A 16511-nucleotide genomic window follows, 5' to 3' on the forward strand; every position below is an offset into this window, starting at 1 on the left:
AGGGTAGAGGAGCTGGAGGAGAATATGACCCACGTAAGGACACACACACACACAGTCGGACCGACTCTGACACACACACACAGTCGGACCGACTCTGACACACACACACACACACACAGTTGGACCGACTCTGACACACACACACAGTGGTGGCTGGTGGCACTTTAAATTGGAGGACATGCTCCTGGTAATGGCTGGAACCGAAATAATGGAATATTATCATGTGTCTGATACCATATAATTCCATGAATTTTGTTCCAGACATTATTATGAGCCGTCCTGCCATCACCAGCCTCCTCTGACACGTGCAAATATGTGCAGGCACACACACACACACACACACACACACACACACACACACACACACATACAGACTGCTGAGCAGATGTTTATGTTTCCTTGCAGATGACAGAGAGGCTCCTGGACACAGAGAACGAGGCCATGGCCAAGATAGTAGAGCTGGAGAAACAGCTGATGCAAACCAACAAGGAGCTGGACACCATACGGGTGAGGCAGATGCTAGGCTAGGCTATCACTAGCAACACTCAGCCATTTGGTGCTAGGCTAACTCTAGCACCTTCTCTCTATGCATGCTAAAGCTAGGCTAACTCTCTCTTATTCCAGGATGTGTATGCTAGTGCTAACAACCAGGTGCACACCCTGCGGAGGATCGTGCGTGAGAAGGACCAGACCATCCGCAGGCAAAGTCGACTGGAGCGCCATGCTCAGGAGGGTGGAGGGGGCACCTTGGTGGTGCAGGGAGGGGGCACCTTACACCCCGCGAGGGGCGAGGGGGACGGAGGGGTGGGTGACTTGTCCTCCACCTCTCTGACCCTGGGCATGACCCTCTCCCCCAGTCCAGAGACAGTGGGCTATGGCTTGTCAGGGACGGGACTAGGGATGATGCCAGCCCCTCCCCCTCCCCCACCACCTCCACCAATGCCAGGGATGCCAGGGAACAGTGAGTGTTAGTTCTGACCTATCATATTGCTCTGTTGTTCATGTAATTGATGTAATAGTTGTAATCGGCCTTCTCTATCCTGGTTGGTTAATTCTCTGTCTTCTCTCTCCTGGTTGGTTAATTCTCTGTCTTCTTTCTCCTGGTTGGTGAACTTCTCTGGGATATGTTGGACGGTAGCGTCCCACCTCGCCAACAGCCAGTGAAATTACAGGGCGCCAAATTCAAAACAACAGAAATCCCATAATTAAAATTCCTCAAACATACAAGTATTTTACACCATTTTAAAGATAAACTTCTTGTAAATCCAGTCACAGTGTCCGATTTCAAATAGGCTTTACGGCGAAAGCACACCAAACGATTATGTTAGGTCAGCACCTAGTCACAAAATACCATACAGCCATTTTCCAGCCAAGGAGAGGGCTCACAAAAATCAGAAATAGTGATTAAATGAATCACTAACCTTTGATGATCTTCATCAGATGGCACTCACAGGACTTCATGTTACACAATAAATGTGTGTTTTGTTTGACAAAGTTAATCTTTATGTCCAAAAACCTAATTTGAAATTGGTGTGTTATGATCAGAAATGCATTGTCTCAAACAAACGTCTGGTGAAAGTGCAGAGAGCCACATCAAATTACAGAAATACTCATCATAAACATTAATAAAAGATACAAGTTTTATACATGGAAATATAGATAAACTTCTCCTTAATGCAACCGCTGTGTCAGATTTCAAAAAGGCTTTACGGCGAAAGCACACCTTGCGATTATGTTAGGTCAGCGCCTAGTCACAGAAAAACATGCAGCCATTTTCCAAAGAAGGAGAGGTGTCAGAAAAGTCAGAAATAGCGTTATAAATATTCACCTACCTTTGAGGATCTTGATCGGAATGCACTCCCAGGAATCCCAGTTCCACAATAAATGTTTGTTTTGTTCGATAAAGTCCATAATTTAGGTCCAAATACCTCCTTTTTGTTCGCACGTTTAGCCCAGTAATCCAAATGCATAATGAGTGATCACTTGTTCAGACAAAATGTCAAAAAAGTTATATTACAGTTCGTAGAAACATGTCAAACGATGTATAGAATCAATCTTTAGGATGTTTTTAACATAAATCTTCAATAATGTTCCAACCCAGAGGATTCCTTTGTCTTTTAGAAATGCAATGGAACGCAGCTACCTCTCACGGGTACACGTGTGATCAGCTCATGGCACTCTGGCTCAAACAGCTCTCTTTCTCTCCCCCTTCACAGTAGAAGCCTCAAACAAGGTTCTAAAGACTGTTGACATCTAGTGGAAGCCTTAGGAAGTGCAATATGACCCCATAGACACTGTATATTCAATAGGCAATGACTTGAAAACTACAAACCTCAGATTTCCCACTTCCTGGTTGGATTTTCTTCTCAGGTTTTTGCCTGCCATATGAGTTCTGTTATACTCACAGACATCATTCAAACAGTTTTAGAAACTTCAGAGTGTTTTCTATCCAAATCTACTAATTGTATATAGGTATATATATATGCATATTCTAGCTTTTGGGCCTGAGTAGCAGGCAGTTTACTCTGGGCACCTTTTTATCCAAGCTACTCAATACTGCCCCCCAGTCCCAAAGAAGTTAATTCTCTGTCTTCTCTCGCCTGGTTGGTTAATTCTCTGTCTTCTCTCGCCTGGTTGGTTAATTCTCTGTCTTCTCTCTCCTGGTTGGTTAATTCTCTGTCTTCTCTCGCCTGGTTGGTTAATTCTCTGTCTTCTCTCTTCTTCCTCTGTAGTGTCAAACGGGCCCTACCCTGCTTCTACTCCTCCTCCTCCTCCCCCACCTCCCCCTCCTCCCCCCTTATGTTCCATGGAGTCCTCCGGTCCTCTGCCTCCCCCTCCTCCCCCATGCGCCCCTCCACTCCCCGGCTGTGGTGGATCACCCACTGTCATCTTTAACTCTGGCCTGGCAGGTAAGGCTGTGTGTGTGTGTGTGTGTGTGTGTGTGTGTGTGTGTGTGTGTGTGTGTGTGTGTGTGTTTGTTTGAGCTGTGTGCCGCATGTATCAAAGAGAGATTTAAGAAGTGTACTTCTATAGTTATATAAGGATCTCCTGGTGTGAACACTAGGGATCTGCCTCCCTTTCTCGCTGGAGTTGATTCTGATTGGAGTATTCTGAACTACCACTTTTCTATACTGCCTGAGTTCTCTCTCTCTCTGGTTCTCTGTCTCTGATTCTAACGTTCTCTCTCTTGTTCTAATTCAATATTCTCTCGGGTTCTCTCCTCTGTTCTGCTCTCAGAGGGGTCACTCAAGCTGTTCTGTAGGTTCCCTCTGATCACACGCTTAGTACCTATCTCACACCTCTCTCCTTAGTACCTGTCTCACACCTCTCCTTAGTACCTGTCTCACACCTCTCCTTAGTACCTATCTCACACCTCTCTCCTTAGTACCTGTCTCACACCTCTCTCCTCAGTACCTATCTCACACCTCTCTCCTTAGTACCTATCTCACACCTCTCTCCTCAGTACCTGTCTCACACCTCTCCTTAGTACCTGTCTCACACCTCTCCTTAGTACCTGTCTCACACCTCTCCTTAGTACCTGTCTCACATCTCTCCTTAGTACCTGTCTCACACCTCTCCTTAGTACCTGTCTCACATCTCTCCCTAGTACCTGTCTCATACCTCTCCTTAGTACCTGTCTCACACCACCTCCTTAGTACCTGTCTCACACCTCTCCCTAGTACCTGTCTCATGCCCCTCTCCTTAGTATCTGTCTCACACCTCTCCTTAGTACTTGTCTCACGCCTCTCTCCTCAGTACCTGTTTCACACCTCTCCTTAGTATCTGTCTCACACCTCTCCTTAGTACCTGTCTCACGCCTCTCTCCTTAGTACCTGTCTCACACGTCTCTGTAGTACCTGTCTTACACCTCTCCTTAGTACCTGTTTCACACCTCTCCTTTGTACCTGTCTCACACGTCTCCGTAGTACCTGTCTTACACCTCTCCTTAGTACCTGTTTCACACCTCTCCTTAGTACCTGTCTCACACCTCTCCTTAGTACCTGTCTCACGCCTCTCTCCGTAGTACCTGTCTCACACCTCTCATTAGTACCTGTCTCACGCTTCTCTCCGTAGTACCTGTCTCACACCTCTCCTTAGTACCTTTCTCACACCTCTCCTTAGTACTTGTCTCACACCACTCCTTAGTACTTGTCTCATACCTGTCTGTTCCATACATCTCTCATAATGGTACACCTCCTCAGTACCTCTCTCATACCTGTGTTATTCTGTGTCGTGTGTTGAGGTGATGTCTTGTCCTGTGATCATGTTGTGTGCTTATGTGATGAGGTGATGTCTTGTCATGTGATCATGTTGTGTGATTATGTGATGAGGCGATGTCATGTGATGAGGCGATGTCTTGTCATGTGATCATGTTGTGTGATTATGTGGTGAGGCGATGTCTTGTCATGTGATCATGTGTTCACATTTTACTCTGCTGCTGCTGATGCTTCTCCTTCTCTTTCTCTCTTCCTTCTGTTTCCTCCTCCCACTCTCTCTCTTCCTCCTCCTTCTCTCTCCCTTCCATTCCCTCCTCCTCTTTCTCTCTCTCTCTTCCTTACATTCCCTCCTCCTCCTCTCTCCCTTCCATTCTCTCCTCCTCCTTCTCTCTCTCTTCCTTCCTTTCCCTCCTCCTCCTCTCTCTCTTCCTTCCATTCCCTCCTCCTCCTCTCTCTCTTCCTTCTGTTCCCTCCTCCTTCTCTCTTCCTTCCGTTCCCTCCTCCTTCTCTCTCTTCCTTCTGTTCCCTCCTACTCCTCCTTCCGTTCCTTCCTCCTCCTTCTCTCTTCCTTCCATTCCCTCCTCCTCCTTCCCTCTCTCTCTTCCTTCCATTCCCTCCTCCTCCTTCTGCTCCTTCCTCCTCCTCCTCTCTCCTTCCATTCCCTCCTCCTCCTCTCTCTCTTCCTTCCGTTCCCTCCTCCTCCTCTCTCTCTTGCTTCCATTCCCTCCTCCTCCTCTCTCTCTTCCTTCCGTTCCCTCCTCCTCCTTCTCTCTCTCTTCCTTCCTTTCCCTCCTCCTCTCTCTCTTCCTTCCGTTCCCTCCTCCTCCTTCTCTCTCTCTTCCTTCCTTTCCCTCCTCCTCTCTCTCTTCCTTCCGTTCCCTCCTCCTCCTCTCTCTCTTCCTTCCATTCCCTCCTCCTCCTCTCTCTCTTCCTTCTGTTCCCTCCTCCTTCTCTCCTCCTTCCGTTCCTTCCTCCTCCTTCTCTCTCTTCCTTCCGTTCCCTCCTCCTCCTTCCCTCTCTCTCTTCCTTACATTCCCTCCTCCTCCTTCTGCTCCTTCCTCCTCCTCCTCTCTCCTTCCATTCCCTCCTCCTCCTTCTCTCTCTTCCTTCTGTTCCCTCCTACTCCTCCTTCCGTTCCTTCCTCCTCCTTCTCTCTTCCTTCCATTCCCTCCTCCTCCTTCCCTCTCTCTCTTCCTTCCATTCCCTCCTCCTCCTTCTGCTCCTTCCTCCTCCTCCTCTCTCCTTCCATTCCCTCCTCCTCCTCTCTCTCTTCCTTCCATTCCCTCCTTCTCCTCTCTCTTCCTTCCTTTCCCTCCTCCTCCTCTCTCTTCCTTCCGTTCCCTCCTCCTCCTCCTCTCTCTCTTCCTTCCTTTCCCTCCTCCTCCTCTCTCTCTTCCTTCCTTTCCCTCCTCCTCCTCTCTCTTCCTTCCGTTCCCTCCTCCTCCTTCTCTCTCTCTTCCTTCCTTTCCCTCCTCCTCCTCTCTCTCTTCCTTCCATTCCCTCCTTCTTCTCTCTCTCTTCCTTCCATTCTCTCCTCCTCCATCTCTCTCTCTTCCTTCCGTTCCCTCCTCCTCCTCTCTCTCTTCCTTCCATTCCCTCCTCCTCCTCTCTCTCTTCCTTCCATTCCCTCCTTCTTCTCTCTCTCTTCCTTCCATTCCCTCCTCTTCCTTCTCTCTCTCTTCCTTCCTTTCCCTCCTCCTCCTCTCTCTCTTCCTTCCATTCCCTCCTTCTTCTCTCTCTCTTCCTTCCATTCCCTCCTCCTCCTTCTCTCTCTCTTCCTTCCTTTCCCTCCTCCTCCTCTCTCTCTTCCTTCCATTCCCTCCTTCTTCTCTCTCTCTCTCTTCCTTCCATTCTCTCCTTCTCCTTCTCTCTCTCTTCCTTCATTTCCCTCCTCCTCCTCTCTCTCTTCCTTCCATTCCCTCCTTCTTCTCTCTCTCTTCCTTCCATTCTCTCCTCCTCCTTCTTTCTCTCTTCCTTCCATTCCTTCCTCCTCCTTCTCTGTCTCTTTTTAGCTGTGAAGATTAAGAAGCCTATCCAGACTAAGTTCCGTATGCCAGTGTTTAACTGGGTGGCCCTAAAACCAAGTCAGATCAACGGAACTGTCTTCAACGACATAGACGATGAAAGGATTCTCCAGGTACAAACACACACACACACACACACACACACACACACACGCATTTGCCTCAGTACAATGTGTGCAACATACACTACATGACCAAAAGTATGTGGACACCTGCTCGTTGAACATCTCATTCCAAAATTAATATGGAGTTGGTCCCCCTTTGCTGCTATAACAGCCTCCACTCTTCTGGGAAGGCTTTCAACTAGATGTTGGAACATTGCTGCGGGGACTTGTTTCCATTCAGCCACAAGAGCATTAGTGAGGTCGGGCACTATTTGTGCACGGGGGCATTGTTATGCTGAAACAGGAAAGGGCCTTCCCCAAACTGTTGCCACAAAGTTGGAAGCACAGAATAGTCTAGAATATCATTGTATGTTGTAGCGTTAAGATTTCCCTTCACTGGAACTAGCGGGTCTAGCCCGAACCATGAAAAAGAACCCCAGAACATTATTCCTCCTCCACCAAACTATGCATTGGGGTAGGTAGCGTTCTCCTGGCATCCGCCAAACCCAGACTGCAAGATGGTGAAGCGTGATTCATCACTCCAGAGAATGCGTTTCCACTGATCTGTCACCACTTGGTGGTCCCGTTCTGTGAGCTTGTGTGGCCTACCACTTCGTGGCTGAGCCGTTGTTGCTCCTAGACGTTTCCACTTCACAATAACATCACTTACAGACACCGGGGCAGCTCTAGCAGGGTAGAAATTTGACGAACTGAGTTGTTTGAAAGGTGGCATCCTATGATGGTGCCATGTTGAACATCACTGAGCTCTTCAGTAAGGCCATTCTACTGACAATGTTTGTCTATAGAGATTGCATGGATGTGTGCTCAATTTTATACACCCGTCAGCAATGGGTGTGGCTGAAATAGCCAAATCCACTAATTTGAAGGTGTGTCAACATACTTTTGTATATATAGTGTATGTGTGTGTGTTCTCTGTCCTCTCCAGGAGCTGAATGTGGAGGAGTTTGAGGAGATGTTTAAGACCAAGGCCCAGGGGCCAGCGGTGGATGTGACTCTGAGCAGGCATAAGGCCCCTCAGAAGGGTCCCAACAGGGTGTCTCTGCTGGAGGCTAACAGAGCCAAGAACCTGGCCATCACCCTCCGCAAGGCTGGACAGGGGCCCGAACTCATCTGTCGGGCCATCCAGACGTAAGTCACCTCTAACATTTAACTTCTAGACTATATATTACTAATATTATACAGTACATTGCGAAAGTATTCGGCCCCCTTGAACTTTGCGACCTTTTGCCACATTTCAGGCTTCAAACATAAAGATATAAAACTGTATTTTTTTTGTGAAGAATCAACAACAAGTGGGACACAATCATGAAGTGGAACGACATTTATTGGATATTTCAAACTTTTTTAACAAATCAAAAACTGAAAAATTGGGCGTGCAAAATTATTCAGCCCCCTTAAGTTAATACTTTGTAGCGCCACCTTTTGCTGCGATTACAGCTGTAAGTCGGGGTATGTCTCTATCAGTTTTGCACATCGAGAGACTGAATTTTTTTCCCATTCCTCCTTCCAAAACAGCTCGAGCTCAGTGAGGTTGGATGGAGAGCATTTGTGAACAGCAGTTTTCAGTTCTTTCCACAGATTCTCGATTGGATTCAGGTCTGGACTTTGACTTGGCCATTCTAACACCTGGATATGTTTATTTTTGAACCATTCCATTGTAGATTTTGCTTTATGTTTTGGATCATTGTCTTGTTGGAAGACAAATCTCCGTCCCAGTCTCAGGTCTTTTGCAGACTCCATCAGGTTTTCTTCCAGAATGGTCCTGTATTTGGCTCCATCCATCTTCCCATCAATTTTAACCATCTTCCCTGTCCCTGCTGAAGAAAAGCAGGCCCAAAACATGATGCTGCCACCACCATGTTTGACAGTGGGGATGGTGTGTTCAGGGTGATGAGCTGTGTTGCTTTTACGCCAAACATAACGTCTTGCATTGTTGCCAAAAAGTTCAATTTTGGTTTCATCTGACCAGAGCACCTTCTTCCACATGTTTGGTGTGTCTCCCAGGTGGCTTGTGGCAAACTTTAAACGACACTTTTTATGGATATCTTTAAGAAATGGCTTTCTTCTTGCCACTCTTCCATAAAGGCCAGATTTGTGCAATATACGACTGATTGTTGTCCTATGGACAGAGTCTCCCACCTCGGCTGTAGATCTCTGAAGTTCATCCAGAGTGATCATGGGCCTCTTGGCTGCATCTCTGATCAGTCTTCTCCTTGTATGAGCTGAAAGTTTAGAGGGACGGCCAGGTCTTGGTAGATTTGCAGTGGTCTGATACTCCTTCCATTTCAATATTATCGCTTGCACAGTGCTCCTTGGGATGTTTAAAGCTTGGGAAATCTTTTTGTATCCAAATCCGGCTTTAAACTTCTTCACAACAGTATCTCGGACCTGCCTGGTGTGTTCCTTGTTCTTCATGATGCTCTCTGCGCTTTTAACGGACCTCTGAGACTATCACAGTGCAGGTGCATTTATACGGAGACTTGATTACACACAGGTGGATTGTATTTATCATCATTAGTCATTTAGGTCAACATTGGATCATTCAGAGATCCTCACTGAACTTCTGGAGAGAGTTTGCTGCACTGAAAGTAAAGGGGCTGAATAATTTTGCACGCCCAATTTTTCAGTTTTTGATTTGTTAAAAAAGTTTGAAATATCCAATAAATGTCGTTCCACTTCATGATTGTGTCCCACTTGTTGTTGATTCTTCACAAAAAAATACAGTTTTATATCTTTATGTTTGAAGCCTGAAATGTGGCAAAAGGTCGCAAAGTTCAAGGGGGCTGAATACTTTCGCAATGCACTGTAGCTCTCTGTCTCCCCCTCTTTCTCTCTCTCTTTCTCTCCATTTCTCTGTCTCTCTCTCCTACTCTTTCTCCCTTCCTCCCTCCCCCCCCCTCTCTCTCTCTCTCTCTCTCTCTCTGTCTCTCTCTCTCCATTTCTCTGTCTCTCTCTCTCCATTTCTCTGTCTCTCTCTCCTACTCTTTCTCTCCCCCTCTCTCTTCCCCTTCTCCCCCCCCCCCCTCTCTCTGTCTCTCTCTCTGTAAGGTGTAAGTGCTTGATGTATCTGAAGTGTATAATGTGTGTACTGGTATATAAACTGTGTGTGTTCTTTATAGGTTTGACATGCGTACTGTGCGTGTGGACTTTGTGGAGTGTCTGATGCGTTTCCTCCCCACTGAGGGCGAGGTGAAGATGCTACGGCAGTACGAGAGGGACAGAAAGCCTGTGGACGCACTGAGCGATGAGGACCGCTTCATGTTGCAGTTCAGCCGCATAGAGAGACTGGCCCAACGCATGTCCATCATCACCTTCATGGGCAACTTCCAGGACAACATACAGATGCTCACACCGGTAGAGACACACACACACACACACACACACACATATATATGTATTACTATACTTGTGATGACTTTTTGAGGACCAACAATTGATTCCCATTAAAAGTCCTATTTTCCCTAACCTTAACCCCAAACCTAACCCTAAACCTAACCCCTAATTCTAACCCTAAACCTAATTTATAATTCTAACCCTAAACCTAATTCATAATTCTAACCCTAAACCTAACCTCTAATTCTAACCCTAAACCTAACCTCTAATTCTAACCCTAAACCTAACCCCTAATTCTAACCCTAAACCTAACCCCTAATTCTAACCCTAAACCTAACCTCTAATTCTAACCCTAAACCTAACCTCTAATTCTGACCCTAAACCTAACCCCTAATTCTAACCCTAAACCTAACCTCGAATTCTAACCCTAAACCTAACCTCGAATTCTAACCCTAAACCTAACCTCTAATTCTAACCCTAAACCTAACCTCTAATTCTAACCCTAAACCTAACCTCTAATTCTAACCCTAAACCTAACCCCTAATTCTAACCCTAAACCTAACCTCGAATTCTAACCCTAAACCTAACCTCGAATTCTAACCCTAAACCTAACCTCGAATTCTAAACCTAACCTCTAACCCCTAAGCCTAAAAAAGCCTTTTTCATTTTTATGACCGGCCAAATGTCCTCACCTGTCCTAATTCTATTTGGTTTACTGTTCTCCTTGGCTTACTGTTCTCCTTGGTTTACTGTTCTCCTTGGTTTACTCTTCTCCTTGGTTTACTAATCTCCTTGGTTTACTGTTCTCCTTGTTTACTGTTCTCCTTGGTTTACTCTTCTCCTTGGTTTACTATTCTCCTTGGTTTACTGTTCTCCTTGGTTTACTGTTCTCCTTGGTTTACTCTTCTCCTTGGTTTACTGTTCTCCTTGGTTTACTGTTCTCCTTGGTTTACTCTTCTCCTTGGTTTACTAATCTCCTTGGTTTACTGTTCTCCTTGGTTTACTGTTCTCCTTGGTTTACTCTTCTCCTTGGTTTACTATTCTCCTTGGTTTACTGTTCTCCTTGGTTTACTGTCCTCCTTGGTTTACTATTCTCCTTGGTTTACTGTTCTCCTTGGTTTACTGTTCTCCTTGGTTTACTGTTCTCCTTGGTTTACTATTCTCCTTGGTTTACTGTTCTCCTTGGTTTACTATTCTCCTTGGTTTACTGTTCTCCTTGGTTTACTATTCTCCTTGGTTTACTATTCTCCTTGGTTTACTGTTCTCCTTGGTTTACTGTTCTCCTTGGTTTACTATTCTCCTTGGTTTACTGTTCTCCTTGGTTTACTGTTCTCCTTGGTTTACTGTTCTCCTTGGTTTACTGTTCTCCTTGGTTTACTGTTCTCCTTGGTTTACTGTTCTCCTTGGTTTACTGTTCTCCTTGGTTTACTGTTCTCCTTGGTTTACTATTCTCCTTGGTTTACGAATCTCCTTGGTTTACTGTTCTCCTTGGTTTACTGTTCTCCTTGGTTTACTGTTCTCCTTGGTTTACTATTCTCCTTGGTTTACTGTTCTCCTTGTTTTACTATTCTCCTTGGTTTACTATTCTCCTTGGTTTACTATTCTCCTTGGTTTACTGTTCTCCTTGGTTTACTGTTCTCCTTGGTTTACTGTTCTCCTTGTTTTACTATTCTCCTTGGTTTACTATTCTCCTTTGTTTACTGTTCTCCTTGTTTACTGTTCTCCTTGGTTTACTGTTCTCCTTGGTCCACAAGTAAAACGACAAAAACACACACACACAGTGATATACTCTGTCTGAACACACATACTGTTACAGGTCCACTCATAACACACATAACATAATAACATTCTATAATAACTGGATTGTTGGTTTGGTTTCTGTCCAAAGCAACTCCACGCAATCATCGCTGCTTCTGTGTCCATCAAGTCCTCCCAGAAACTCAAGAAGATTCTAGAGGTGAGTGTGTTATCTCGCTCTCTGTCTCTCTCTCTCGCTCTGTCTCGCTCTTTTTGTCTCTCTCTCTGTCTCTCTCTCTCTCTCTCTCTCTCTCTCTGTCTCTCTCTATCTCTGTCTCTCTCTCTTTGGTCTCTGTCTCTCTCTGTCTCTCTCTTTTAGTCTTTGTCTCTCTCTCTTTTTGGTCTGTCTCTGTCTTTGTCTCTCTCACTATCTCTCTCTCTCTTTTTGGTCTCTCTGTCTCTCTCTTTTTGGTCTGTCTGTCTCTGTCTCTCTGTCTCTGTCTCTCTGTGTCTGTCTCTCTCTGTCTCTGTCTCTCTGTCTCTCTGTCTCTGTCTTTGTCTCTCTGTGTCTGTATCTCTCTCTCTCTGTCTCTCTGTCTCTGTCTCTCTGTCTCTGTCTTTGTCTCTCTGTCTCTGTCTCAGTATCAGTGTTGTAACAGTATCAGTGTTGTGTGTGTGTGTGTGTTTCTCAGATTATCCTGGCTCTGGGGAACTATATGAACAGCAGTAAGAGAGGAGCGGTGTACGGATTCAAGCTGCAGAGTTTAGACCTGGTAAAACACACACACTACCCAACACTCTTTCTAACACACATTACCCAACACACTATTTTTAATACGCACTACCCAACACACTCTTTCTAATACCTAGTACACACGACCCAACACACTCTTTCTATTACCTAATACACACTACCCAACACACTCTTTCTATTACCTAATACGCACCACCCAACACTCTTTCTAATACCTAATACACACGACCCAACACACTCTTTCTATTACCTAATACACACTACCCAACACACTCTTTCTATTACCTAATACGCACTACCCAACACTCTTTCTAATACCTAGTACACACTACCCAACACACTCTTTCTAATACACACTACCCAACAAACTCTTTCTATTACTTAATACACACGACCCAACACACTCTTTCTATTACCTAATACACACGACCCAACACACCCTTTCTAGTACACATTACCCAACACACTATTTTTAATACGCACTACCCAACACACCCTTTCTAGTACACATTACCCAACACACTATTTTTAATACGCACTACCCAACACACTCTTTCTTATACCTAATACACACGACCCAACACACTCTTTCTAATACCTAGTACACATTACCCAACACACTCTTTCTAATACACACTACCCAACAAACTCTTTCTATTACTTAATACACACTACACAACACACTCTTTCTAATACCTAATACACACTACCCAACACACTATTTTTATTACTTAATACACACTACCCAACACTCTTTCTTATACCTAATACACACGACCCAACACACTATTTTTAATACGCACTACCCAACACACTCTTTCTAATACACACTACCCAACACACTATTTGTAATACACACTACCCAACACCCTTTCTAATACCTAATATACACTACCCAACACACTCTTTCTTATACCTAATACACACTACCCAACACACTCTTTCTTATATCTAATACCAACCTTCTGATTCTAACACACACTACCTAATATACATATGTTGTGATACGTAACACACACATAATAAGCTTGATTTACACTTTTGAATGTCAAATACACACCAGAAGGTAATGTGTGTGTTCCTCCCAGCTGCTGGAGACTAAGACTACCGACAGAAAGCAGACCCTGCTGCATTACATAGCCAACGTGGTGAGAGAGAAATACCCCGGAGTCGCTCTGTTCTACAATGAGCTGCACTATGTAGAGAAAGCTGCCGCAGGTGAGTGTGTGTCTGTTTGTCTTAGTGTGTGTCACAGTTATCTTCCTCTGCACAACATGGTGTGTGATATTAAGGAACTAACCTATTATATTGTGTGTGTGTGTGTCAGTGTCCCTGGAGAATGTGGTGTGTGACGTGAAGGAGTGTCAGCGTGGTATGGATCTGTCGTGGAGGGAATACAGCATGCACGGCCACAACCCACTCCTCAAAGACTTCATCAGCAAACACGAGACTCGCCTGCAGAAACTACAGGAGGACGCACACATCGCACAGGCAAGAAAACACACATTCACACACACACATTCATACACACACACACTCACGAACACACACAAGTACCTCAGATACATCAAAGTGTTATATGACCGTGGTGACCATGGTCCTTCATAGTCCTGTTTTCTGATCCTGGTTGTGTTATGGTTCTCAGGATGCATTTGACGATGCGGTGAAGCACTTTGGGGAGAGCTCTAAAACCATGCCTCCCTCTGTCTTCTTCCCTGTGTTTGTACGATTCATCAAAGCCTACAGGGTGAGCAGAATGTGTGTGTTTGTACGATTCATCAAAGCCTACAGGGTGAGCAGAATGTGTGTGTTTGTACGATTCATCAAAGCCTACAGGGTGAGCACAATGTGTGTGTTTGTACGATTCATCAAAGCCTACAGGGTGAGCACAATGTGTGTGTTTGTGTGCGTGCGTGCGTAGCTACAGTATACACAAAGACTCGAGTCAAAGTTGAACTTAATGTGTGTGTGTGTGTGTAGCTGGCGGAGGAGGAGAATGAGCAGAGGAGGAGGCAAGAGCAGGCGCTGATGGAGAAGCTGGAGCAGGAGGAGCTGCAACAGGAGCAGGAGGCCCCTAAGGTATAGCCCCGTTACCATGGAGACAGGCCTGCCGGTCTGTCGCCATGGATATGACAGTATCACCTTGACTTCACAGATCCAGTGTCTGTTCTGTGGAATGGAAGGACTGATGTTTTCTCGTTCCCTCTCTTTATCGCTCCCCATCTTTCCTTCTCTACTCCTCACACATACATTGATTCACCAACACATATCTACTTTATTTCTACCTCTCTCACAAACACACACACAAACACACACACACACACACACAGTCCCCGTCCAACCGTCCAAAGCAGCGGCAGCAGGAGTCCCTGATCACAGAGCTGAGGAGGCGACAGGGCGGTAAAGACAGCAGACATGTCTACGAGGGCAAAGATGGAGCTATAGAGGACATCATTACAGGTACGCACACTCACACTCACACACACACACACTGTAGTTTAGTGCTGTGTTTTGATTGGCTGTTTTTTGTCTGCAGTGCTGAAGACCGTCCCTTTCACTGCCAGGACGGCCAAACGCAGCTCTCGCTTCTTCTGTGATCCCACCCACACTGAATAACACTGCTAAACTCTCAGAGAGAGCGAGAGAAATACAGGGTAGAGGGGAGGGAGAGGGGTGAGGGAAAGCTAGGTGGGAGAGATAAAGGGGAATAACAATGAGATAGAGAGAGGAGAGAAGCGTGGGGAAAAAGAGAGGCAGTTAGAGAGAGGGGGGAGGGAGGGGGTGAGAGAAAGCGAGAGATTGACCCGGTCTCAGAAGTAGTGACTCTACCAGAGAGAAGCTGAACTCTGAACTCTATAGCAAGACAGACATCAAGATTACCTGTGACCTCACCTGTCTGGTCTGACATCACTGCCCCCACCCCCCATCCCCTCTGTGTTACTTACACATGTTATGAAGCTTCTTTGCTGATTATAACTGTTTATAACCCTCCCATAACCCTGGACTGTAGCCCTGGAATCAACCTGCAACCCACCATGCACTTTGACTTTCTGCCCTCTAAACCCGAAGACTGTTGAAAGGGGTCGGGTAGAGGGAGGAACTTGATACGCGATGACAGTGACTGGACATTTAGTAGCAACACAGTCTGGTCATTTAATAGCTACATAGCATTTCCAGTTTATCAGTTAATAGCAGACATGACAAGCAAAACAGAACAGCAAAAATAAACAGTTGCTTTTTGTCCAATTAGTATTAGTGATGTACAGTATGTGTCTCTAAAGCTGTGTGATGATGTCAGCAAATGACATGATCGCTGTCATAGGATATTGAGAAGGGAGGGGGAGAAGTTTGAAGAGTTTCTTCTTGTTGAACATTCCAACCAATTCTAATTGATAACGACATCACAAAGGGTTCTTAACCCACTCCTATCCAGCTGTAAGATGCCAGAACTGAACACTGAGAATAGTGTTCGAAAAGCTCACTCCTACAAGGTTCCCTCTTCTCCGTCTGCTGCTGTGTGACAGTGAAACGTGTACAGCGCTCGCTACGTTCACTACATTGACTATGTTTACTATTTACTACCTTTAATACCTTTAACCTCCAACAGGGTTTTTCAAAGCTCAGGCCCTCCAGTTCCTCAGTCCTGCTGGTTTTCCTTTCTCCCTGGCACTTGATTGATCGTTTAATGTTACTGATAATGATTGGCTGCAGAGTGCACACACACCTGGTTTCCCAGGTAGAAATCGGTCTCTGATTAAAAGAGAAGTATGAAAACCAGTAGACACTGTGGCCCTCGAGGACAGGAGTTGATACCCCATACTACCCTAAAATAAAGGTCCCTGTCTTATCCTTGCCTGACCATCCAAAAGTCCCAGTCTGTTTCTGCTTTATAGCCAACTGACTCCTTTGTTGTGATCTTGTCACGGTGAAGGTAAAGGATGTAGTGTTCTTGAATGCAGAAAGTCTGGCACCTAGGCTACTACACCACCCATGATCTTTCCTGGCTCATGGGACCAACTTTTACGGAGACTCGAGAGGGATCGCTCCATTTCATAAAAAAATCATTAAAAAATGTAACTGCAAAAAACAACAACAGCACAATACTTTTCTACTGTGTATATATATTTTCTAGGGAATCCCGCTTGTTGCTTTTATCCCTCACTCCCAACCCTGCTGTTTGTCAATGTTGATGTTCATTCTTAATCTGCACTCGTTGTGTAAATAAACTGTATCCAGTCAGACTGTGTGTCTGTCTCTGTGTGTGTACCACTGGAAGTGGTAACATTGAACATATATTTATTTATATCATAACATTTCTTTC

General features: G+C 45.3%; 1 protein-coding gene across 2 annotated transcripts in view; it reads left to right on the top strand.

The window, feature by feature from the left end:
* LOC118963337 (formin-like protein 2) overlaps positions 1-16429 on the top strand; it is a 26422-nt gene extending 9993 nt beyond the window's left edge. Inside the window, exons 12-27 of one of the 2 annotated variants that reach the window (XM_090207651.1) lie at positions 1-33; positions 406-507; positions 625-961; positions 2733-2909; positions 3238-3258; positions 6230-6354; positions 7292-7494; positions 9486-9720; positions 11588-11656; positions 12129-12209; positions 13279-13408; positions 13518-13681; positions 13836-13937; positions 14171-14269; positions 14521-14650; positions 14727-16429. The exon at positions 1-33 is cut by the window's left edge and continues 117 nt beyond it. In XM_090207651.1, coding sequence (XP_090063777.1) covers positions 1-33; positions 406-507; positions 625-961; positions 2733-2909; positions 3238-3258; positions 6230-6354; positions 7292-7494; positions 9486-9720; positions 11588-11656; positions 12129-12209; positions 13279-13408; positions 13518-13681; positions 13836-13937; positions 14171-14269; positions 14521-14650; positions 14727-14806 — 2088 coding nt within the window. In that variant the 3' untranslated portion in view covers positions 14807-16429. The remainder of the gene's footprint in view (positions 34-405; positions 508-624; positions 962-2732; positions 2910-3237; positions 3259-6229; positions 6355-7291; positions 7495-9485; positions 9721-11587; positions 11657-12128; positions 12210-13278; positions 13409-13517; positions 13682-13835; positions 13938-14170; positions 14270-14520; positions 14651-14726) is intronic. The other variant, XM_090207652.1, reaches the window with a different exon arrangement.
* Positions 16430-16511: the final 82 nt, after the last annotated feature.

This window comes from Oncorhynchus mykiss, chromosome 18 (assembly GCF_057628025.1).
Source record: "Oncorhynchus mykiss isolate SJ-2025 chromosome 18, ASM5762802v1, whole genome shotgun sequence".
Taxonomy (NCBI): Eukaryota; Metazoa; Chordata; class Actinopteri; order Salmoniformes; family Salmonidae; genus Oncorhynchus; species Oncorhynchus mykiss.